This window comes from Gopherus evgoodei, chromosome 1 (assembly GCF_007399415.2).
Source record: "Gopherus evgoodei ecotype Sinaloan lineage chromosome 1, rGopEvg1_v1.p, whole genome shotgun sequence".
Lineage (NCBI taxonomy): Eukaryota > Metazoa > Chordata > Testudines > Testudinidae > Gopherus > Gopherus evgoodei.
In genome coordinates, this window is record NC_044322.1 from 74,017,661 (window position 1) to 74,041,591 (window position 23,931).

The window sequence follows — 23,931 nt, forward strand, 5'->3', positions numbered from 1 at the left end:
GCTATCAATACCCTATGCTACTATCTGCTTGGTAGCACCATCACACTGATTACCAATCCTGCACCCCTCTGGTGGTTACACAGTATGAAGGACACCAGCCCCAGGATTATGTGTTGGTACCTCTCCCTCTATCTGATTTCTGCGTGTCATCGACCTGGTAAAGTTCATGCCAACGCGGACTTCTTCTACAGGCCGAGAGGAGAGCAGAGGGAAATGAACCACCCACCGGGGTCCCTCTTAAGGGATGTCTGTGTGATGGGATGTACATAGCATGCACTGGGCAAGATGAGTTAACCCCACAATATGGGTGGCAGAAGTCCTGCCTCTCAGACCGTGCTGGGCATGCTCCAACTGCTGCCGAAGTATAAAAGGGAGTAGCCCAGCTCATTCTAGGCTGACTGCCAGAGAGGACCTTTGGGGGGAGGCTCCAGCTGAAGAGCTGTAACAGCCCTTGCCTGTGGGAGCTGGAGATCCTGAGATTCATATTGGAGATCTGTGGCCAACAGAGCCAAAAGGAATTATCTGCGCTGGGGAGCCTGGCAACCACAATGCCCTATGGACTGCAGGTTCTGGAACCACAGTAGGAAATGACGCAGGGAGGGTGAGCAAGTGGCATCTCCCACCTGTGTGAGGTTAGCATGTTTTGGTGTGATTCCCCACTGACTTAGTGGTGGACCACTCCACCACTATTAGGGTCTTGGGTCAGGGCCCCCCGACCTGGGCCATCATCCCCCTGATGGCAGCCCCTCAGATACTGGCTACTAGGCTGCACTGCCCTGTGCCTGAGGGCTGTTATATTGACCCTGGCTGCTAGGCCATACTGCCCTGAATGCAGGGCCACTGTAACTGACTCCGGTCACTAAGCTGCATGAGCCTGTATCAGAGGGAGGTTGCACTGACTCTGGCCACTAGGCTACACCGCCCAAAACAGAAGGGCCATTGTAATTGTCTCTGGCAGCTAAAGCACACTGCCCTGTCCCCAAGGACTGCCATATTGACTCTGGGTTGTGCTGCTTTCAACCTAAGGACAATCTTATAGACTGCAAATGCAGTGGTATCACAACCTCATCCTGCCCCGAAGGAGGACAGGGTCTGCATACCACATGACACTCATCCCCAAACATGCCACAAACTGAATTTTGGATTTAACTGAAGCCATGGTATGTTGAACATTTAAGCACATATGTAAGTGCTTTCCAGAAAAAGAATACTTTCCTGACTTAGGTTTTATTCATTTATGAAAAAAAAAATATTTCAAGCATAATTTCACATTTCCAGCACTGCCTTTACTTCCTAACCATCTGCCAACATTTCAAAGCTATAAATAGGGACTTTTCAGGGCTAAAATAGACGCACCTTCACTTCATTATTACCAAAAATATTTGTATGTATTTAATTTCACTAGTAACATTCAACTTTCCATTGAAAATTTGTTTAAAGTTTATCAGTAACTATGTTACTTGTGTATATTGTCCACATATACCATCATGTATTGGTCCAGAGTATCCTGGAACATGGCTTTAATAAAATACTGAAATGTGGCAGTCATTGGTTAAACCAAGAGCCATTATGATGTATTAAAAATGTCCCCAGCGGATTCAAAATGTGGTCTATCTTACCTTTATCCCCAGTTCTAATATGTACTAAGTTATATGCCTCTCTGAGGTCTGATTTTGTGTATATCTGAACAGCCTTTTATGACATTATCCAGGAGGCGAACTGGACAGATGGACAGCTGTGTCCCCTCAATTTTCCAGCCTGGGGTGCCTCTTATACTGCTTTACTGTGAGAGCAATCATTCCTCCTTCCAGTGTATAAATCAAGCCTAGCTATATTGTATCAGTGCTATAGCTAGACACTCATGAATTACATTGCATGGCAACAAAAGCAAACTCCCAGTCCCAGAATTTCCCCCAGATGCGTGCATCTTGTACTGCTTAGAATCCTCCTGGACAATACCAGCTCATATAAAGTCTGTGATTTCATTAATAGAAAATGATATGCATGAATGCTATTATCTCAAATGGAGTTTCCCAAACACTTCAATCCAAACACACACTGGTTTAGATAAAACAATAAAACAAGTTTATTAACTACAGAAAGATAGATTTTAAGTTATTACAAGTAATATACATAAAAGTCAGAATTGGTTACAAAGAAGTAAAACATAAACAACAACTAATATCTAACTGAAAAAGTTAAATGAAGTCAAAGAAAAGGTTTCTTTGCCAAAATGTATATTTCTTCCTCACACCCTTTATCATGATGAAGAATGTCCACTTAACCAGGTGATAGGCCATTTGATTTTGCTGACTCCTGGCTGAGGCATCAGTTTGTCTTTTGTTTTTGAGGAACTGGTTTGTGCATGCTTTTCTAAACTTGGAACATGTCTCAATAATGTTATACAATAGAATCTTATAACTTTACATACAATATTGCTACACATATTGCACAGCACAGCCAGTTCAGGTTCAGACTAGGAGCGTAGCTGAGGGGGAGCAGCCGCTCTCCCTGAGTACATTATCCAAAATGCCTTAGGCTGGAGCACCCACGGGGAAAATTTGGTGGGTGCTCCCTGCCGTGCCCACTAGCCCCAGCTCACCTCCGCTCCACCTCCTCCCCTGAACACTCCGCCCTGCTTCTTCCCCTCTCCACCGCTTCCCGTGAATCAGCTGTTCGCGCGTGAAGCCTGGGAGGGCGGAGAAGCAGTGCAGAGGCTTCGTGCTCAGGCCCAGCGAGGTGGAGATGGAGCCGAGGTGAGCTGGGTCGGGGGGCGCCCGCACTGTAGCAGGTAACCTAGGGGGCAGGACACGCAGGGAAACTGCTCCCTGTCCCAGCTCACCTCCACTCTACCTCGCCAGGCCTGAGCGCAAAGCCGCCCATATTGCTTCTCCGCCCTCCCAGGCTTCCCACGTGAACAGCTGATTCGCAGAAAGTGGGGGCCTGCGAGCACAGCTTGACCCGGTGCTCCAGGTGCTGTGCGGCGGCAGCGAGGCCTGGCTCCAGCTGAGCAGCGTGGCTGTAGTGCTGCCAGCCACCTCCAGGCAGCACGGTAAGTGGGTTGGGGAGGTTGGATAGAGCGCAGGGGAGTTTGGGAGGATGGTCGGGGTTGGGGGACTGGATAGGGGTCAGGGCAGTCAAAGGGCAGGGAACAGGGGAGTTGACTGGGAGCAGGGGGCCCAGGGGAGCAGTCAGGAAGGAGGGGAGGTTGGATGGGGCAGCAGGGGGCAGTCAGCGACAGGGGTTCCTGGGGTGGTCAGGGGACAGGGAGAAGGGGTGGTTGGATGGGGCAGGGGTTCCGGAGGGCCATCAGGAATGAGAGGAGGGGTTGGACGGGGCAGCGGGGGACAGTCAGGGGACAGGGAAGGGGGGTGGATAGGGCAGGGGTTCCGGGGGCGGGGGTCAAGGAACATGGAGGGTTGGATAATTGACAATGCTGCTGTGGGAGAGCCTGATCTGTGTACCTGTGCAGGAAAGCAAGCTCTGCTGTACTGCTGGGGAACTGAGCCTGTACATGGAACTGCCTGGAGAGGATTGATCATGGGGACAGTCCCAGCCCTGCAACTGCACCCACTGGCAGCTACCTCCCTGGCTGGACTCTAAGGACTGGTAGCAGGAGTGGGGCTGTGTGGCCCCCAAGCAGAGACATGGGTAAGCTCTGTCCACCAAGATGAACCCTGGATCTGCTGAGTCAGCCCTTAGCCTATAGCAGTGATTCTCAAACTTTTGTACTGGTGACCCCTTTCACATAGCAAGCCTCTGAATGCGACCCCCTCTTATAGATTAAAAACACTTTAAAAAATATATTTAACACCATTATAAAGGCTGAATGCAAAGCAGGGTTTGGGGTGGAGGCTGACAGATCATGACCCCCTCCCATATAGTAACCTTGTGACCTCCTGAGGAGTCCTGACACCCCGTTTGAGAACCTCTGGCCTATAGCACCAGCTGGGCTCTGCTCAATATGTGCTGGCCACATGGGCAGGAACCTATGTACAGCTTTTGTGTAGCACCTTTTTTATTTACCTTCTTGCTTTTACCAAGCTGTGTGATCCTGGGGCGCGGGGGCAGGATAAGGGCTGAGAGCCCCCCTTTGTCACTGCCATGGCAGTGCCACCCCTTAGCAGCACCCTCCCCTGTTCCTCCCAGCCTAGGGCCCAGCAGAGACTGCTGAGTTCATGTAGGGGAAGGAGCTCCCCTGATTGAGCCTGTCATAAACAGATAAGTAAGAGTTAATAGAACAAAAGTGCTTCATATCTCTTTTGCCTGGAAAGGGTTAACAAGAACAGTGAGCCTGGCTGTCACCTGACCAGAGGACCAATCAGGAGACAGGATACTTTCAAATCTTGAGGGAGGGAAGTTTTTGTACTGTGCTGTGAGTTTGGTTGTTGTTCACTCTGGGGGCTCAGAGGGATCAGATGTGCAACCAGGTTTCTCTCCAATCTCTCCAATACAGGCTCTTATAGATTCAGAATAGTGAGTACTAGGTAGATAAAGCAAGTTAGGCTTATGGTTGTTTTCTTTATTTGCAAATGTGTATTTGGTTGGAAGAAGTTCAAATGTGTATTTGGCTGAAAGGAGTTCAAATTGGTATTTTGCTGAAAAGATTTTAATCTGTACTTGTATACTTAGGCTGGGAGGCTGTTCCCAGTGTCTATAGCTGAAAGACCCTGTACCTATTCCATTTTTTTTTTAAATTTACCACGATAATTTTTACTGTTTTTTCTTTCTTTAATTAAAAGCTTTTCTTGTTTAAGAACCTGATTTTTTTTTATTCCGGTGAGACCTCAGGGGACTGGGTCTGGATCCACCAGGGAATTGGTGGGGGAGAAAGGAGGGAAGGGGGAGAGAAAGGTTAATTTCTCTCTGTGTCAGGATTACTTTCTCTCTCAGGGAGAATCTGGGAGGGAGAGAAAGAAGGAGGGGGAAAGGTGCATTTTCCTCTCTGTTTAAGATTCAAAGAGTTTGAATCACAATAATCTTCCAGGGTAACCCAGGGAGGGGAAGCCTTGGAGAGGCAACGGTGAAGGAAAGGGTTTACTTTCCTTGTGTTAAGATCCAGAGGGTCTGGGTCTTGGGGGTCCCCGGGCAAGGTTTTGTGGGGACCAGAGTGTACCAGGCACTGGAATTCCTGGTTGGTGGCAGCGCTACAGGTTCTAAGCTGGTAATTAAGCTTAGAGGAATTCATGCTGGTACTCCATCTTTTGGATGCTAAGGTTCAGAGTGGGGAATTGTACCATGACACAGCCCTTCCTCCCTTAGGCAGAGGAAGCCCAGCTTTGCAGGGGAATAGGAGAATTCAGGAAAGATGCTGCTCTCCAGACCTTGTTTCTGCTCTTACCCCCGCCCCGCCACCTTCCCAGTTGGGACCTGGTACCATCCACAGAGCCTGTGTCCTGGGTCCTCTGTCATTCTGCATCTTGATTTTTCCAGTTTCAGCTCTCTTCTCTGACTGCTGCAGAGATGCCCACAGAGGGCATCACTGAGTTGCACTGTGCTGGGTGCTGTCTGCAGCCTGGACCCTTGATAGGTTGGCTTTAGTTTTGAAGGTGTTTTTTTAAATGTTTTCAAGCTGCCTTCCCTTCCTGCAACATGCAGTGCCTGGGAGGGGTGGGAAGGGAAGGGCTGGGTCCTTTCTGCTGCCTCAAGATGTTTTTAAAAGCCTTTGGGGCCTTTATTTTTTGTCTACATTTGCTACCTTTAGAAAAAGTCTGGTCTCCCCTGTTCCTACTGGAAGTCTCCTTGGAGGAGCACAGAGTTGGGTGGGAGGGGAGGGTGTGGCTTCTGCCTGCTGATGAGGGAGGGCATGCTGGGGCCTTGCACAGACCTCTTCCACCTTGAGTGTCTGGCAAAGCCTTGGGTTCTGCACCAATCCCTTCCTATCCAAAGGGCTGTGGCTCTTGCTCTCCGATGTCACAATACTGCTAGACCCCAAGCCCTTCAGAATCCTCCAGCTCAGGATGGCTAGCCCCTTGCACCACTCTGGCTCCGTTTCTATTTTTAGCACACTAGCTTGATCAGCACTAGCATGAGTACGTCTACACAAGCATGAAATTACACCTCCCTTTTCCAGTGTAATTCCCAGATCATGAGGATACTTCCTTTTGTCCACTCTCTGTATATATGGGGAGGGAAATTACTGACCTTGTGCATATGTAATGGTGTTAAGTGTTTGTAAGACAAGGTATAATAATCACACTTCCAAATTGCAATGAACTGTGAAAAAGTTCCTGTTTGGTGTGAGAGATGTTACTTATACCTAGATGCACTCCCCTTCCCCACCCCCAGCCCTACAAATTCTGGCTTGGGAATATCACTGCTGTAGTATCAGCTTTTAAGACACTTTTCACATGCACCACTTTTAGTATTACTGTAAATTAAAACAAGCTACAGTATACTGGGACATTAATACTCTATTACAGTGTTTGCATTAGCATATTAAAAGCAATAACACTCAACAGACCAGTATATCCAGGACAATACTAGCACATTTTTCCCCCACCGATACATAGTAGTTGCACTGTCATCTCCCATAGCTACTTATGTTGCAGCTTTTTTTTGTTAAAACTAAATTGGGAAGAAAGACTACTGATTCAGAACTTGTTTAATGGTTACTTTATTGCTAAAGCATGTAGTGGGGTGTAGGCTTGGAAGGAGGAAGGTTTCTATGATGTAGTCAAGATCAGGTGTTTTATCCAAAACCAGAATAAGAATGAGCAGCAAAGAGTCCTGTGGCACCTTATAGATAACAGACAGACATATTGGAGCATGAGCTTTCGTGGGTGAATACCCACTTTGTCGGATGCAGTGTATTCATCCACAAAAGCTCAGGCTCCAATACATCTGTTAGTCTATAAGGTGCCACAGGACTCTGCTGCTTTAACAGATCCAGACTAATACAGCTATCCCTCTGATACCAGAATATGAATGGTACTGGTCTTCTTGGTGGCTGGCTGACCTTGAATTATTGTCAAAAGTTAGAGGGTGTACTCTTCTCCTTCCTCACATTTTGGTTGAGGATTCCATTGATAAAGGGATTGGCCTCAAATACCTAGTTGTAGGACTCTTCCATGGTGTAGTTTTCATCTTGAGTGGCCTGGTCCTAATTATATTAAAGCATGTACTTTAATCTTTGTAATTATCTGTTATAACTCTGTTGCCTTTTATGAAGGCAGGATTAAAATAAAAGTAGTTGTAATAGTTTCATAGTTAACTAAAACTGAAAATTTACATAATTTAAATCAGACTCCTAATCTTAATTTTTGCTTCAAATAAATCCATAAGAAAACTCTGTTCGGAAACAACCAGAGTTTACTTAGAAAGTGCACTTCTCCTACATAGGTCATAAGGATCCTATCTGTCTGAATACTGGCTGCTCTTTCTTTCCTTGATCTGCAGAGTGACTGATGCTTTTCAGATATCAGTTGTGGGTATAGGAGGGTTTCATTGCATCTTCTTTCTTGGCTCCAGCTACTGTTCTCCCTTCTTGCTGCACTGATAGTGGGTGGGTGTCTCTCGCCTTTTTTTTTTTAAATCATATATGCTAGAGACAGTCTTGTCCTCTTCTATCTTGATGTCAGTATAGATGCGGGCAGTGCAAAATGTACTACAGTCATATAGTTTCTCAAATGCAAAGCTGCATTTCTCTGATCTGAGATTTGATGAACAATGTGGAACTAGCTATTTTGCTAGATGTTTAGATTTCATTCCTGTAGTAACAGAACTGGTGATAGGATAGCAGGAAGAGGGGTGTGTGTGTGTGTGTGTGTGTGTGTGTGTGTGTGTGTGTGTGTGTGTGTGTGTGTGTGTGTGTGTGTGTGTGTGTGTGTGTGTGTGTTGGTTAAAAACCCAAACTTTCAGTACTCAATGTTTCAAAATTGTTAAACTGCCAACCTGTGTCATAGACATGTCTTTTGTTTTTGAAAAAAACGCATTAATAAAGCTCCTTCAAGGGAAATTACTGCTTTGTCCAACCCCAAAAAGCTATGATATCTTTGCTCACCAATTCTCATAAAACTTGTATTTGTCATGCGTTTTTGGTGGCTTTAGTATTATGATCTATTATAAATAAAGTGCATTTCATTGATTGATTTTACTATGAAATTAGTAACTGGAAAAAATGGCCAGTAATTTTTTAAACCTGTGACAGTTATAAACTCCTGTATTCTGTCATTTACTTTCTAGAATCTAAATTATATCTAAGTATAATCTAAAGTTCTCCTGTGAAATGCTGGCTGTGCAAACCGTTCTGTGGCTGGATCAGTCTTGTGTTTTTATTTTAAGTACAAATAAATATGTATAACAAATTTAAAATAATGTAATTAGTAATTTGATATGTCGGATGGTGCCTTTTTTTTTTTATGTGTTTGCTCCCCCTGATGTTAGAACCTGGCTACGCCACTGGTTCAGACATGGCATAAATGCAACTGAATGAAATTTTTATTCCCGGTTGCAATCTAATTGGGTAGTCATGATCCTTATGCAAGAATAGGATGTCTGCACTCTTTTTTCAAATCCACCAGCAAAGTCAAGGTACTTGGGTGGAAGTGGCAGCAAGTCAAGTCTGTCAGACAAAGTACCTTGGCTTGTGACTGTCAGTGCTCTGCAGTGCATTCTCTGCTTCCTGGGATAAGGCAGTACTGTTGGTAGAATTCTGAAGAGAAGCTGATGTTTAGTTCTTGCAGTGAATGAGAGGGTTATAGAAGGTCATTCAAGAAATACCTAGGGTCAGAGGAAAATGAGGGGAGAGAATGTCACAGAATTGCAGCATCTCTTGATGCCCTTAGATGGTGATCTCTAGGAGCACAGACCCCATGGCCACTGACCCAGAGCACAGAGGGGACCCATCAATTGTCTCTCATAGATCTGTAACAGGCTTGGCCATTAGGGGAATCTGCAGGATCCAGGCCACATCCAGGTCAGCAAAGTTATCCACTGCATTCAAATCAATTAGGGCTTGCTGCAGAGCGACTGAAAGGGAGCACTCTAGGATATACAGAACTATTAGTATTTGCAAATGTGGTACTGGTCAAGGACATTCAGCATGCATTCTGGATTGGACCATGACATCATCTCTTGGCCTCACTCCTCACACAAGGGACAAAGACTGAACTGAAGGACGTCCTGGTCCCAGGCTTAAGGAATTTCTAGCCTGTGGACTGGTGGACTGCATGTATCATCTGTCAGGGTGAGATATTACTAATTCAAATCCTATCTAGTATATTAGGGTAATTTGTGTATTTTTTTTATTTGCTAGGTAATTTGCTTTAATCTGTTTGTTATCACTTATAATCACCTAAAATCTATCTTCCTGTATCTTGTTTTATGTGTTATCTTAACTAGTGCATTTTGAGTGAAGTGTATGGGAAAATCTTAGTTTGAGTAACACAGGCTTGTTCCATATCTTTCTCACATTGAGGGGGAAGTGAACTATATTAATGAGTTTGCGTTGTACAGATCCTTGTGGTATAATTCTTGGTTTTTACTCCAGCAGGGGTGCAAGGCTTGGAAGATGGAAAATTGGCTAGAGCTCCATTATTAATCTATGAGTGGGTTAGATCAAGCACTCAGGTAATTCATTTTGGTGGGTGGCACCACTTGCTATCGTGTTGAGTGATAACAGGGGCTAGAGAGGCTGGCTCAGTCCCTAGCAGAGCAGTTTAAGGTAGGTCAACTCAGCTAAATGGTTAGAGGGCACAGCAGTTCCAACAGCTCCCAGGGATGACAACCCGTCACAGCCACATCATGGAATTTCTGTTTTCTCAGTTTGCTCTTTTTTTTTAAGAAAAACAGGAAATTATACATAAAGAACTATATTAAATGAACATTATTATGGCTGCAAAGGCAAGTGCTCCAAAGTTAGGAAAAACCACAATTAAGGTTGCCTGTGCAATGCAGAGCTGAGTCTAAGTGACCTTTGTAGATATAGTCCAGAGGTCCTATGCGATGACAGACACCTCATTTAAACCAAACTTTTCATAGGTGCTCACTAGGTATATATTTCTCATTTTCTGAGTGCTCAACTGTCTCTGATTCGCAAAAGTGCTGAGCACTCACAGCTGCAACAGAAGTTAATGGGAACTGTGTTTTGATATATGATGTTAAATGCAGGGGCGGCTCTAGGCACCAACTAAACAAGCAGGTGCCTAGGGCGGCCAAATATAGGGGGCGGCATAAGGCTGGGACCCCAGCTCATACCAGAAGCAGTGTCCAAGGCTGGATCCTGACGGCCCAGGGGTAGTAACCAGCCTGTTCTGCCACCGGGTGCAGTGGGGCAGGGAGCCGACTAAGTGGGGAGCATGTCCCCGCTGCTCTCCCGGAGGCAGCAGCCACCCCGGACCCCTCAGGCATGAGCCGATAGCACGGCCCTTCCCCGGCTGCAGAGCATGGTCCGCTCCTCCTCGGCTTGTACCCGCCGCTGCGAGCTGACTAGCGGCCCATCCTCTGCAGCCAAGGCAGGGCCGCGCTACCGGCTCCCGCTTGATTGAACAAAAAAATCAGCCAGCTTTAGTTGTAACCACACAGACTTCTGTATGCTCCTTATGCCTAACCTGAGTGGTCCACTGGCCTGAGTTCAGACTCATAGGGGGCACCTGCTAAATATGGCTTGCTTACTTTAACTCTCAGCTTCTCACCCAGCCTCTGTCCCAGTGTCTAGATATCTGGCTGAAACTGTTACTTTTGCTGGATGGCATGAGCACATTCCTCCTTGTCACCTATAACTGGGCAAAGAAGAAAAATAGTGTATTTCTGCTCTTCAGATTAACCACAAGATATTCTACATTATTTTAGCCAAGTATGTACTTGGCCTGCGTTCTACGGCTCAGTCATGTGCAGGTAGGTGAAATAGTGGGTGAAAACCTGGTTGAAGGACAATAATCAAGGAATGGTTATCAATGATACACTTTCAAAGTGGGGAAATGTGTCCAGCAGGTCCTACAGGGGTCCAGCACTATTCAATATTTTCATAAATCAACTGGATAATGGAGTTGAAAGTTCACTTAGGCAATTTGCAAATGACACCAGGCTGGGAGGGGTTGAAAGCACTTTGAAGGACAGGACTAGAATTTGAAATGCCCTTGACAAATTGGAGGATTGGTCTGAAATCAGCAGATGAAATTCAATAAAAACAAGTGCAAAGTACTACACTTAGGAATGAAAAATCAAATGCATAGCTACAAAATTGGGAATAACTAGCTAGGCAATAGTACTGCTGGAAAGGATCTGGGGATTACAGTGAATCACAAAGTGAATGTGTCAACACTATGATGCAGCTACAAAAGAGACTAATATCATACTGGTTGTTATGACATATGATGCCACCTTGTGCAGTATCTCTGGGGATACATACTGTATTAAGCTTATGAATGGTTTATGTATCACTGTGGGCCAGGGACTGTATGCAACTTGGGGCAGTGGAGGAGAGTGAGGGGGAATGATATCAGAGCTCCTCCAGGAACTAAAAGCAGTGGATGGTGATTTAAACTGAATCACTCAGGTTGTAAAGACCTCCAGAGAGATACCATGCCTGGGGATGCTTGCATAAACCAGTTCAAACTAGGTTTTCCAGAGACCGACTGACTAAGAAAGGATGTTTGGCATAAAAAGTCTACATTTAAATTGACTCAGGGCCTTCTTTTGATTCAGCAAGCAGACAAGTCCTTCTGACCAAAAATGCAACCCTTCCAAAAGGGCTGGAAGAACTTTGGCTTACTAGGGCCCCCATCAGATTGAGCAGTGACATCTGATAAGCTTTTAGAGTGTGTCATAAACATACAGTCAAGGGTGAATTCCTCTTTTGCCTATAAAGGGTTAAGAAGATCACATAACCTAGCTGACACCTGACCAACAGGACCAATAAGGAGACAAGATACTTTCAAATCTCGGAGGGAGGAAAGTCTTTGTCTGTTGTTGTGTGTGCTTTTGCCAGAGACGATCAAGGAGGCAAGGCATCTAATTCCATTAAAATTCAAAAGTTTTGGATTTTTTTTAAGCACAATTTTTTTTATTGTTTCTTTAAACAATCAAGCACAGCAAGTAGCAAATATTTGGCCACACACTTCTGAAACCCCAAATCATGTTCAGGTTTTGGCAGACTTATTTCAGCTTTTTCAATTAGAAAAACCACAACAAATTTTGAAAGAAGGCAGACATTGTCTGTGATTTTTTTCTGCTTTTTAAAAACCCCTAGCTTTCGATCCAAAAAAAGTTTTGATGGAAAATATTTGCACAACCTTTTTAATGACCTTTACTTCCTTTTAGCACTAGCTGATGCTGAGAACCAGTGATACCTTGTAAAGGTGGCTTGAAAAGAAATTTTCTCAAAACTGGGTTTGTGCTGAGATGCAGAAGGTTTTTAAATGTTTATTTTTCACAGGGCCACAGGGGGGTGGGGGAAGTGTGGCAATTTTCCCTGGGCCCCACAGGGGCCCCAACAAGAATACAGTATTCTAATAGTATTGCAACTTTTTTATGGAAGGGGCCCCCAAAATTGCTTTTCCCCAGGCCCCCTGAATCCTCTGGGTGGCCCTGGTTCATGCCACTGCAAGCTGAGGAGCAGCCTGTCCTCTGCAGCTGGGCAGAGCCACGCTACCGACTCCCACCTGGGGAGTGGGGATGGCCGCTGACCACGGGAGAGTGGTGCAAACAAGCTGAGGAGCAGCCCATCCTCTGCAGCCAGGGCAGGGCTGCATTACCGGCTCCGCCTTGGGGGTGGTGGCCGCTGACCGCAGAAGAGCGGCAGGAGGCGGTAGCATGGCCCTACTCGGCTGCAGAGGATGGGCCGCTCCTCCTCAGCTGGTCCCCGCCGCTATCCTGCAGGCAGCGGCCACCCCCCAGGCGGGAGCCGATAGTGTGTCCCTGCTCTGTCTGCAGAGGACGGGAGGGACATGACGCCCGGGCGGGCCACTCCTCCTTGTCTTGTCCCCGCCTCCTCCTCCCCTCTGCACCACCTCCTGCCAGAGGAGGGGAGACGGGAGCAGAGCGGCAGCCTGGGCTGAGCCCAGCTCATGCTAGGGCCAAGGTGAAGACCAAGGATGAGCGGGGCTGGGATCCAGCAGCAGCCCAACCACTGGCCCTGGGAGCGGTGGTGACGGGAGCTGAAACCGCCTCAGGCCAGATCCACAGCAAAGTAAGAGTTGGCCAGGCAGGAAGGTTTTGTTAAAATTAAATGTTACAATTACATTAGTAGGAAATGGTTTTGTTTCACTAACTACAGATTCTCTGTTTTCATTTTTTTTATTTTAAATGGTCAAAACAAAACTGCAAAGTGTAAATGTGTAAAAGCAAAAAAAATTTGGGGGGGGGAGCCAAAAATTCTTTTGCTTGGGGCAGCAAAAAACCTAGAGCCATCCCTGGTTAAATGCTCTGCAAAATCATGTCCTAGGAGTCTCAAATTGCACTCAAAACTAGCGAATATGTTTGACGTTTATCTCTCTGTTTCTCAGTTCCTCACTTGTAAAACAGGGATAACAACACCCTCACCTCACAGAGGTGTTATGAAGACAAATTAATTAATATTTTTTAAGCAGTTAGATACTCTAGTGACTGGAACAAAAGATAATCCTGTGAGGAAATTGATAATTCTGTCTTCAGAGCAAGGTTTCAATACTTTGCTTTAAGTAAGGTCTGGGGCCATACATTGAACAATGAGGATAAAACAAAATATTGAATAACTGCTGATTAATTGCATATCTTGTGCACTGCATGAGGCAGGAAAAACTAGTATGTGAACATACAATTAAAGACTGTATCATAAAATATATGCCCATGAGAGCTGAATTAAGATTGCTCAGGCAACATTACGTCCTAAATTCTAAGTGGTTGACTTTGCAATTTTAACTATGTTCTTTTAATGAGGTTTTTGTGTATGTCAATAAGTATAGCTGATATTTTTTCCTATCTGTTGTTATCTCTAGGTTGCCTATCAAATCTTTAAATCTAAACTAAATCAAACAATCAACTGTCAACTATTTTAGCACTATATATTGTGACAGACCCAGGCCAGTAGGGTACAGGAGTCTGGTAGAGGGCAAATATACTGGTCACTGTATGAGTAGTTTTCTGTTCCCTGAGTGACCTGAGCAGGGGCTGCACTAGAGTAATCAGGAACCTGCTAGAACCAATTCGGGCAGACAGGCTGATTAGAACACCTGCAGCCAATCAAGGCAGGCTAATCAGGGCACCTGGGTTTAAAAAGGAGCTCACTCCAGTCAGGCAAGGGGGAGTCAGAGGAGAGGAAGTGCGTGTGAGGAGCTGGGAGCAAAAGGTGCAAGGAGCTGAGAGTGAGAGGGTGTGCTGCTGGAGGACTAAGGAGTACAAGCGTTATCAGACACCAGGATGAAAATCCTGTCGTGAGGATAAAAAAGGTGTTTGGAGGAGGCCATGGGGAAGTAGCCCAGGGAGTTGTAGCTGTCATGCAGCTGTTACAAGAGGCACTACAGACAGCTGCAATCCACAGAGCCCTGGGCTGGAACCCGGAGTAGAGGGCGGCCCGGGTTCCCCTCAAACCTCCCAACTCCTGATCAGACACACGAGAAGTTGACCGAGACTGTGGGGAAGATCACTGAGGTGAGCAAATCTGCCAATAAGTGCAGGACCCACCAAGGTAGAGGAGGAACTTTGTCACAATATATGCACAGGTTTTAACTATTTAATTAAATTAAAGTGTTTAATAGTAGCAATAAAAGAGGCAGAAAATTATGAGGGTACTCTACCTGATATGATGCCCTATCCTGCAAAAAGTGATGTGTATGAGCATCTTTATGTGTGCAAGTAGTATCGTTGGTATCAATGGCACTGTTAATACAACTGTATGCCAGTGCATACATGTTTGTGGGATTTGATCCACATAGCTCTTTGCAAAATCAGTTTGACATAGCAAAATGTGCCTTTTATGATTCAATTAAACTGACATTTGTATAATACTCTTCATAAAATGTATTCCACACTATTTTAGAGAATAGTAAAGTCAAACTTAAGAGTTAAAGTAATTAAGAACAAACAGCTAAATTGTTAGCTCAGATCTAAATACTGAGCCTGTGTCAAGAGTCATGAACCACCAAAGGAAGGAAGTTCCACCTATAAGGTGTGCTGTTGTTAAAAGCTGTCAGCACAAAGTTATTGCATCAATAGATGGGAATTGTGACAGACTGACAAAAGCCTGTAATATCCTGGACAAACCTTATGGAATAAAGATAAAATGTGTTGAATTAAATTAATCCTTACTGAATTAGGTTTAATATCATTGAGGTTCATTGTATTAAAATGCAATTTTTGTGTGTGCTATTGTAGATTTGTATGTACCTTCTCTAGTAGGAGGTGTATGCTAATGTATCCCCTTCATTAACTACCCTGTGAAGCCACCCCCTTGGAAAGGTACACATATACTAGTTCAAACTGGACTCTGCAAGGACCAACATAAAAGAAAAGATTTTTTTGATAAATAGCCTGGTTTTAAACTGGGTCGGTGCCTTCTTCCTGATCCAGCAAATGGACAGGATCCCTGGTCCATGGTGAGTCCCAATCCATAGAGATGGGTTGGAAGAACTTGGCCTGTTGAGATCTGTAACACTGGATGCTAATTCTGAGTTGCGAATCTTATGAACTTGTGACCACAGAAGAAAATCTTTTATGGGGTTTTGAAGACCTGCTCCTTCCAGAGCCCATGTTAGAGTTGGAGTGATGTCTGGTAAGCTTATTAGCATGTATGTAGGTTCTTTTATTGTTCTTAATCAGTTTTCTGAACACAGCTTTTACCTTAAAAATAAAATAGGCTTGCATAAAAAGAGCTGTGTGGCATCTATAAACATGGGCCATCACACTATTAACAATCTCTGAAGTGAAAGCAAGCAGGTGTGCTTGGGCAACCAGACTCTACTGGAAATAACATAGTGAAAGCTGGGAAATGATTAGCCTGGAAACACCCCAGTCAAAAGGGACCAAGATGTGGGTCTTTCTCTACCCAAGAAAGACAACAGCTGGGGAGCTGGAAGCCTGGGATTGTGTGCCCTTACTGGACCACTGAGGTGAAATAAAGTTGCACTTGCCCTGAACAATGACAGGAATTCCAATAACTGTCTGGCCTGGACATGAACATGCAGATCAGAACCTAAGGAAAGACATGAATAAGATTCATACTCATAGAAATTGGAATCATATATTTAGGCCCTCCCATGAAAACATTGCCTTCCTATACCTCTTACAGTGTTTGATTACATGCACAAGGAACTCACGTTATTCCGTATTGTGTTTATGTTAAGAACACATCATCCATCAGCAAAATAAATTCTACAATTTGTTCATGCTTATGAGGTATTTATTTAAAATTTTAAACATGAAAATGTGTTAAAATTGCTGTTATGAAAAAGATAACATTCATCAAAGAAATTAAAAATTATTTACTTTCTTTTCTGGAAAGGATTTTTACTGTATATACTGTGGATTTATATTTCCTATATACAGTTATATTATCATACTAAAGTACATCATTTTAGGAATAACTTCTATTATCTTCAGTTTATCATAATATCAAAAGATATACCAACAATTTCAATGTATGGATGGAATCTGAAATCTTACAGGACTTCCAGTTTTGTAGTAAACAAGTTTGCTGTTTTAGTTCCCAGAATCAAAAGCGTTTGAAGTGTTACCACAGTCTTAAACCACATATCAAAATATGGGAAACCAAAGCTCCAAGACTTGAACAATTTCATACTCAGTGGGCCGAATACACTGGTATATGGTTAGCAGCTTTGCACTTGTGCCATTGATTTAGATAGAATTAGGCTGTCATTCAATAATGAACCATGGATCATATATCTTACAGAAACAATGATGTAAACAAGCAGTGAAGCTGATACTACATTTCAGCAATCATAGTTACTATAGAAAGCAAAATAAAAGTGGTCAGGGCATAGAGAAGATTGTTGGCAGCACACGGTAGCTGTCATCAGGTGTTAAACAGTAAGACGGAATGTCAGTTATTTTGAATGTATAAGTATACTCAACTCACTGTGCTGAACAGTACATGTCAGAAGGATAAAGATGATGATGCTCTATCACAGAAAAGCAATTATTTCAATACTTTATACCCTCACATCATGGCACTGAAAACTGAAATAGTTAAATTGGAATTATCATCGAAAAATCTTCTATATTATAAAACTATTTTAATCAATACATTTTTCTTTTTGAAAAAGAGGTTGTTTTCTTTTTTACCAATAAAACTGTTTTCTTTTCATTAACCATTTTAACTACTCAAAAATTAATATATGAATTTAACAAAACAATAGCAATAATAGATGGCTCTGTACATTACTGAAGTAACAATGAATTCAAAGCATTAAACCAATGCAGTCTGAAAAACTAAGAACACACATAACCCATTAAACACAACTCATGTCAGAAAGTACATTTCTAATTATCATACCTAGCCTCATGGATAAAGGCTGGAAAGTATTTTTTTTTCTTTTGTCAATATGCAGCATCTGTTAGGATCCTTAAATCAATGATGTGCCCAACAATAAATGTGTGCATAGAAAATTTATATGAACTATAAATGCTTTTATTATGAACTGCCTATGGTTTTCCTTATATATACATTGCAAATATTTGTATCTTTAATTCTATGTTAAACACCCAATTCATTCTGAAAATAATCTCCAGAGTACATCAAATTTCAGCACCATTAACAAAGTACTCTAACTCACGCCTTGGATGGTCCACATTTGTTTAAACAAGGTAGCTACTGTGAAATGAACTACACTAATTGATAAAAAATGTTAAAAGCCTTTTTCAAATAGATTAAATATGTTTTCGGTCCCCCTGTGAAAGCTTTTACATACTCTAGAGTGGCTTCTGTCAAATGAAGTTTGATCTTCAATTAGGTGAATCCCAGAGAACGTATACAATAAAAATATGTGTTATTTGCAATACAGCAAACAGAGTACCAGGACTTGCCTTTCTGTTTAAAAATAAAACTGAAATTTTACTTACGAAGGAAAACATAACTATAGAGCAAAAGAAATGCAATGAAAGTTATTAATGTAATGAGTAAAGCAGGGGAAACAGACACTGATGCAGTGTTGATGGACCTCAGGGATCTATTCTTCAGTTTCACTTGCATCAAAAAGTCTTGTCCCCTCTAAATTACCCTCCATTTTTTTAATGAATATACTATTAATTTAACTTTTCGTTTCTTTTTACCCTAAGACGTTAGAAAAATAACTGAATAACGGGGGAGGGGGAGAGAGGTCTGAAAAACACATGCCTGAAATCACCTTTCTCACTGTCTTAACTTGTAGTTTCTCAGGTATCTCCTTTCCTCTTTGAGCTGGACAGTTCACCATTTTAAAGTTAGGTTCTCATTGTCCTAAATATTATATTGTTTCTGAACTTGCCTATGCAGTGTAAAGGAAATTGATTTGAGGAGAGAGAAAATGCTGAGCCACCATCTTTTAGGATTTAGGTAACAAATTTGAAAAAAAAAAAGTGTCACATCTTCAGTTCATCTTTTTCTCTCAAATTTTAGGGTTTTGATGCTTTTACTAAGTCTTTTCCATTTAAAACGTCCATAGTGACATTTTTAGTAAACTTTTTTTTCAAGTTACCATTTTTTCCCCTGATGTGTAGTAGCTAGTCATGACACCAGCAATTTACGGGGGGGAGCCTGATAGCAGACATGTCCTGCCCATGGCTGTAAAGAGCTAGAGGAAGGTCGAGAGTACTTAGTAGAAGCCAGCCACCCTTTCCCCCGTGCAATCCCGGTGGCAAAAAAGCAATGACTTAAGTCCCCAGGCTGATGAGCCTTGTGGAGCTGAGCTCCCTCCTGCCGGGAGGGCCCACTTGCTAGCCCAACTAAAGTTGGTCACAACAAACCAACCAACAAGAAGCCTCCAAAGTTGAGGCTGGCTTGGCCGTGAACACGGACACCGTCTGGGGAGCGTCAAACCTCAGATCCTCTCTTCCCCTTAACCTGACCCCCACGGATGGGGTGCGCCGCGCGGGTCACTGTACCTGTGTCCACATCCTTCACCTGTTGCTTGGCTGCTGCAGTCCGAACAGTCCGCCGGCTCCTCCTTCATCTCCTGCAGCACCAGCGACTTCTCCTGCTCTCGGGTAAGCTCCAGCCCGCCGCGCACCTCCTCCTCCTCCTCCAGGGTCTCCACGTAGAAGACGGTCCTGGGCGACGGCCGCTGGCCCAGCCCATGCCTGGTGGCGGGCAGCAGGGTCCCGTTCAGCGGGCTGGAGGAAGAGGATTTCTTCCAGAAGGCGCTGCTGCCCCTCTCCTGGTTCTTCAGCAGGCGGCTCTGGCTCGGGCCCCAGTGCTCGAAGCTGCCGTCCGGCTGCAAGCAGCCGCCCCCCACCGGCCCGGCCGGCGCCGATGGGTGGCTGAATAGTTTCCAACGAAGGCGCAAAATGTGCTTCACGTCAAAGTCCTTCCTGCCCGAGCCTGACATGCTGCTGCTGCTGCTCTGGGCAAGCGGGGAAGAGCGAGAGGGGCTAAGAGCACCGCGCGGGGAGGAGGCTACAGCCGGGGAGGCGCGAGCGGCGCGACGCGCAGCCTGACACTGCAAAATGGCCCAGGCAGGAGGGCGCCCGCTGAGCTGCTGCGCCCAGCCCCGCGCGCGCTCGGCGATGGCCCCGCGGCTGCTGCGGAAAGTCCCGGCTCAGCAGCCCCCGCCTCTCCGAGCACAGCTGGGCATGCCGAGGGGCACGGCCGAGAGCGGTGGCGCGGGGCTGGAGACGCGCGGGGAGGACGGAGAATGGAGAGGCGCACCGAGCTGGAGAGCGAGCAAGGCAAAGCGGGGGAGAGAGGCAGAGGCAGCGCTCAGGAAAGAGAGAGAGGCTTGCGAAGGAGAGGGGATGAGGGAGGCTGCTCAGGAAGCACTAAGCTGATTCACAGACTCAAGTCGAGCGCTGGCTCAGCCGCCGCCGCCAGGGTTATAACGCCGGGGGCTCTTCCTCCCCCTCGCATTGCTCAGTGGCAGAGCAGAAGGGGAGAATAAAGTCACCCACCCACCCTCAGGCTCTCAGGGGAGTCTCCTGCTTGCACTTATCTGGGCAAGCAAAGCCCGGGAGCTGGCGAAGGGAGCAAGCGAGGCTTCTTTTATGTACATCACGAGGCGGGGGGGACACCTGCTCCCCGCCTGCGAAGCTGTCAGGATCCTCACTGTACAATTTTCCATCTGCTTCCTCAGCGCCTCCCTCCGAGCCGCCCCCTCCCAGGCTGTAAGTGACGCAGATGTGCACTGGAGCCTTCATAGAGGAGAGACAGATGTATGCTTCAATCTTTTTCAGGCATGTAAGTCTGCAGGTCTAACTGTCCTCGTCCCCGCTCTTCCCCGCGCCGTGCAGGTCTGGTCGCCTTTTAATGTTGGTTAAAACCGCTGCGTGGCCCTAAGAGTAAAAGGACGTCAACAAATCAGCAGCAGCAGCAGCAGCAGTAAACAAAAGAGAGTGAATCACAAGAGTGTGCAAACTTCATAGACTGCGATCGGGTTGCAGGTTAACGACTAGCTGCCTTCATTAGCCTCCTGCCTTTGTGTTCTTGTAGTAGTTAGAAAATACTTTAGATAGAGGGCCACCACCCATTTAATTCTTACCGTTTGTCTCTGCCGTTAATGCAGTCAGACAGTAAGCCCAAGGGATGTTCAGTCACAGCAGAGACATTTTCTTAGGGATAGTTAAGCATTTGGGAGGGGTGTTATAAAGGCCACGGTGCAAATGGGACATAATCACAGAATGAAAGGTTTCATGGTGACAAGGCAAGGAGAGGAATACAGTGGCAAAACTGTATTGGATGGCCTCACCTTCTATCTCATAAATCATCATATGCATGATGGAAGGCTGTAGTAGGCAATACAGTGATACATACAGCACTTGAAAAACACTTCCTTGTCTGAAATTAGTTGTTTGGAGGAGGAAAGAGGGCTTTTCTCACTAAAAAATTGATAAGAAGCTCATGTTTTCCTCAGGATACTTCACTACTTTTACCCTGCTTTAGTGTGCCATTAAAAGTGTTACACCAAGCCCTTTGTGAATGCAAATAGAAGAGGGTGAGAGATGATTTCCCTAATGCAATAAGAGACAGCTTGAATAATTGTTGAGAAGAGTACAGAAGTCAAACATTAGCAGTTCTATTACTGTTCTTTTATACCATTGTTGAGCTAGTAAAATCTAGTTATAAGTCAATATTAGAGTTTGTATTCTAGCCTAGACAGTTGTGTGTTTTAATAGAACAAGAAATTCAGGACACAAAGTCCTTCTTTCAACGGAAGAAAAATCACTATTGTGCATTTAAAATATTGATTTATGCCATGACAGCTGAACTGCAAAGTCCCCTGTGCATTGATTTTGCTCTCAGTATTCAGTGATAAAAAAAGATTTAAAAACCCTTTAAAGAGAACAGCCGAGACAACTCATTTTTATCAAAAACTTAACTGTGTACACGAGTCCCATTTGGGAGATTAGTGAAGGAAAGTGTAAACCAAAAACTGGGCAGAAAAAACTTTGTCACTTTAGAAACTTGAATGTCACACCTTATTGTATCAAAACTATACACAATAAGGTGTGACCAGTGTTAAATGTATGTTCCCCATATAGCCTCAACATGTGGTAACATGCCTTAGAAGACTGAAATATAAATGTGCAGTTAGTTTCAGATATTTTTCTGTATTTAATCCTTTTTTAAAATATTCTCTAAAGTTTGAAAAAAAATCACTGGTGAGCTGAGTAGGATTGTATGTCACCAAATATGTTACAAAGTTCAGTGACAGGAATTTGGCATCTGGTAATTAATATCTATCTGATTGTTGCTATGTAAACAGTTGATGTGTTTTAAAACATTACCATCTCAAGTCCACTGTAATATTTTTTATATGGTTATTACTTTTGGATACATCAATAAATATAATTGATAGCATATTTAAAAAAAACTAGCCAAATTATCAGATGTTATTCTAACTAGTGCTTACTGTCTAACTAACTAAAGCATAACTCGACAAAAAAAAATGATTTAGCCAAAAAATTCTATCAGCGTTTGAATAAAATTATGTGAAAAATTCTAAAGCAATTTTTAAGCAAAGTGACACTGACTTTGAACTCAGAAGTGAAATATGAAGTTCTTGCAATTCTGTCTTTCTTGTAACTAAATCATCAATATTTTGCTTACAGAATTGGATGATAGCTTTAATGTTAGTTGAATCACCTGCTCATCAAGACACAAGTGTTGGCTGCAAATCAGGATGTGTTGTCTTTTGTCTTGTTATCTAATAGCATATAGTTCACCATACAGATCAGTGTGTATTTAAAATATGAACATAGAGAAACACATTTTTACCATATAGATATGGAAATCCCCCACAGGTTTGCTACTTTGCTCCATAGTCATCAATGTAAAATTTATCTCTATCACTATGTAGTAAGCAGGAACCACAACAAAGAAGTAGCTAATGTCATAATACAGGAACAAGTTAATTTTTTAGCACAAAGTATAAAAACTACCTCAGAACAGTTTGCTTTACTTATGTCTTTGAGTTTTTGCTGTTGATGCTTCTGCTGTACCTTTAGAAACTCTCATGCGGGGTTGAGGGAGGACACGTATATCTTCATGACTACAAAATACATTTAAAGTATATTTGTGTAGATGAAACTACTGGGCAGAAAATAACTTATAACAACCAGTTAGTCTGTAGACTTAGTGTTGTAAGGAGGAAACCTACCAAAAAGTAAAAGGTGAGGAATCCATTTATGTTCTGTTCCAAAGACCTAGAGATATGATACCAGGGATGAATAATAGGAGTCTTCACATATTAAAGGAGTCAGTCATGCTTTACATTGACCATAAATACTTTTGTTAATGAACAAAAGAAACAAGAAAAGACAGGGATGCCTGTTATTGAAGGAAAGCATCTCTGTGCCTAATACATTGGAGAAATTGTTAAAAAACAGTTCATCCTTGCAAAAACATGCACCATGAAAAGCTCGCAAGGTCATTGTAAGCTTCAGTTATCTGCCAGGTATTGTAAATGTTGGCTGTGCAAGTTTAACATGCATATGTTATGTTTTTCATTCATTAAACTACATCTGTACTTGATTATCCCAATGCCGTTAAATTAGTTAATCTTCTCTACACTTTCTGGCTTACACATAATCACACATGTTGGATGAGTATCCCAGGCCTCAACTACGCCTTGTTAATTCACACCATTTTAATTTAGTTTTCATGGAAGTGGCACATAGCTAATTTTTTTCATGCATATTGCATGAAAATATATAATAAAAGGGTCAAGACTTAGGGGTCTCTTTTGCATTCAGATTCATACTATCTTCTATTTTCTGTCTGTCTATCCAAGTGTTGTGCTGGTGAACTAAATCAGCATGACAGGGTCCCTCATGGAATCTTCTGACTGTGTTCCTTCCCTGTTTATTGGAAACTCTACCTGTATTCTTTTCATAACTCATTCCACTTATGGTGGGAAGGTATTATCAGAGAGGGTTATATTGTATTAACTTCATCTCTTCTGGGAGTTCATTCCACTATAAACCCCCTTGACTGTGTTTGTGAATTATTTATTTCTAGGTTTCATGTGCTTCATCTTGGGCTTTACAATTTGTATTGTCCTAGATGAGTACATCTGTTATGGTAGGTCATGAACCAAGGCCGTAAACAGCAACTGAAGCAGACTGTGAACCAGTGGAGGGATCGTAGCACAAGCATATGTGCAGTTATATTGTGTATGAGTCTCTGCATTGCAGTCACATTCAATCTCAGATATAGTGAGTTGCAGCTATTTGTTCTGGAGGTGTTGAACACGTGGACCACTGTGGCTAGATCCTTATTGGGGAGGAAGGGGTGATGTTTCCTAGCAAGCTGCAGATGGAAGATATTTTTTAGCCAATGATATTACATGATATTGTAGTCTTAGTTTT

General features: G+C 43.7%; 1 protein-coding gene across 1 annotated transcript in view; it reads right to left on the reverse strand.

Annotated features, from left to right (window-relative positions):
- KLHL1 (kelch like family member 1) overlaps positions 1 to 19,457 on the reverse strand; it is a 480,042-nt gene extending 460,585 nt beyond the window's left edge. Inside the window, 1 exon segment of the mRNA XM_030566357.1 lies at positions 19,015 to 19,457. Coding sequence (XP_030422217.1) covers positions 19,015 to 19,457 — 443 coding nt within the window.
- Positions 19,458 to 23,931: the final 4,474 nt, after the last annotated feature.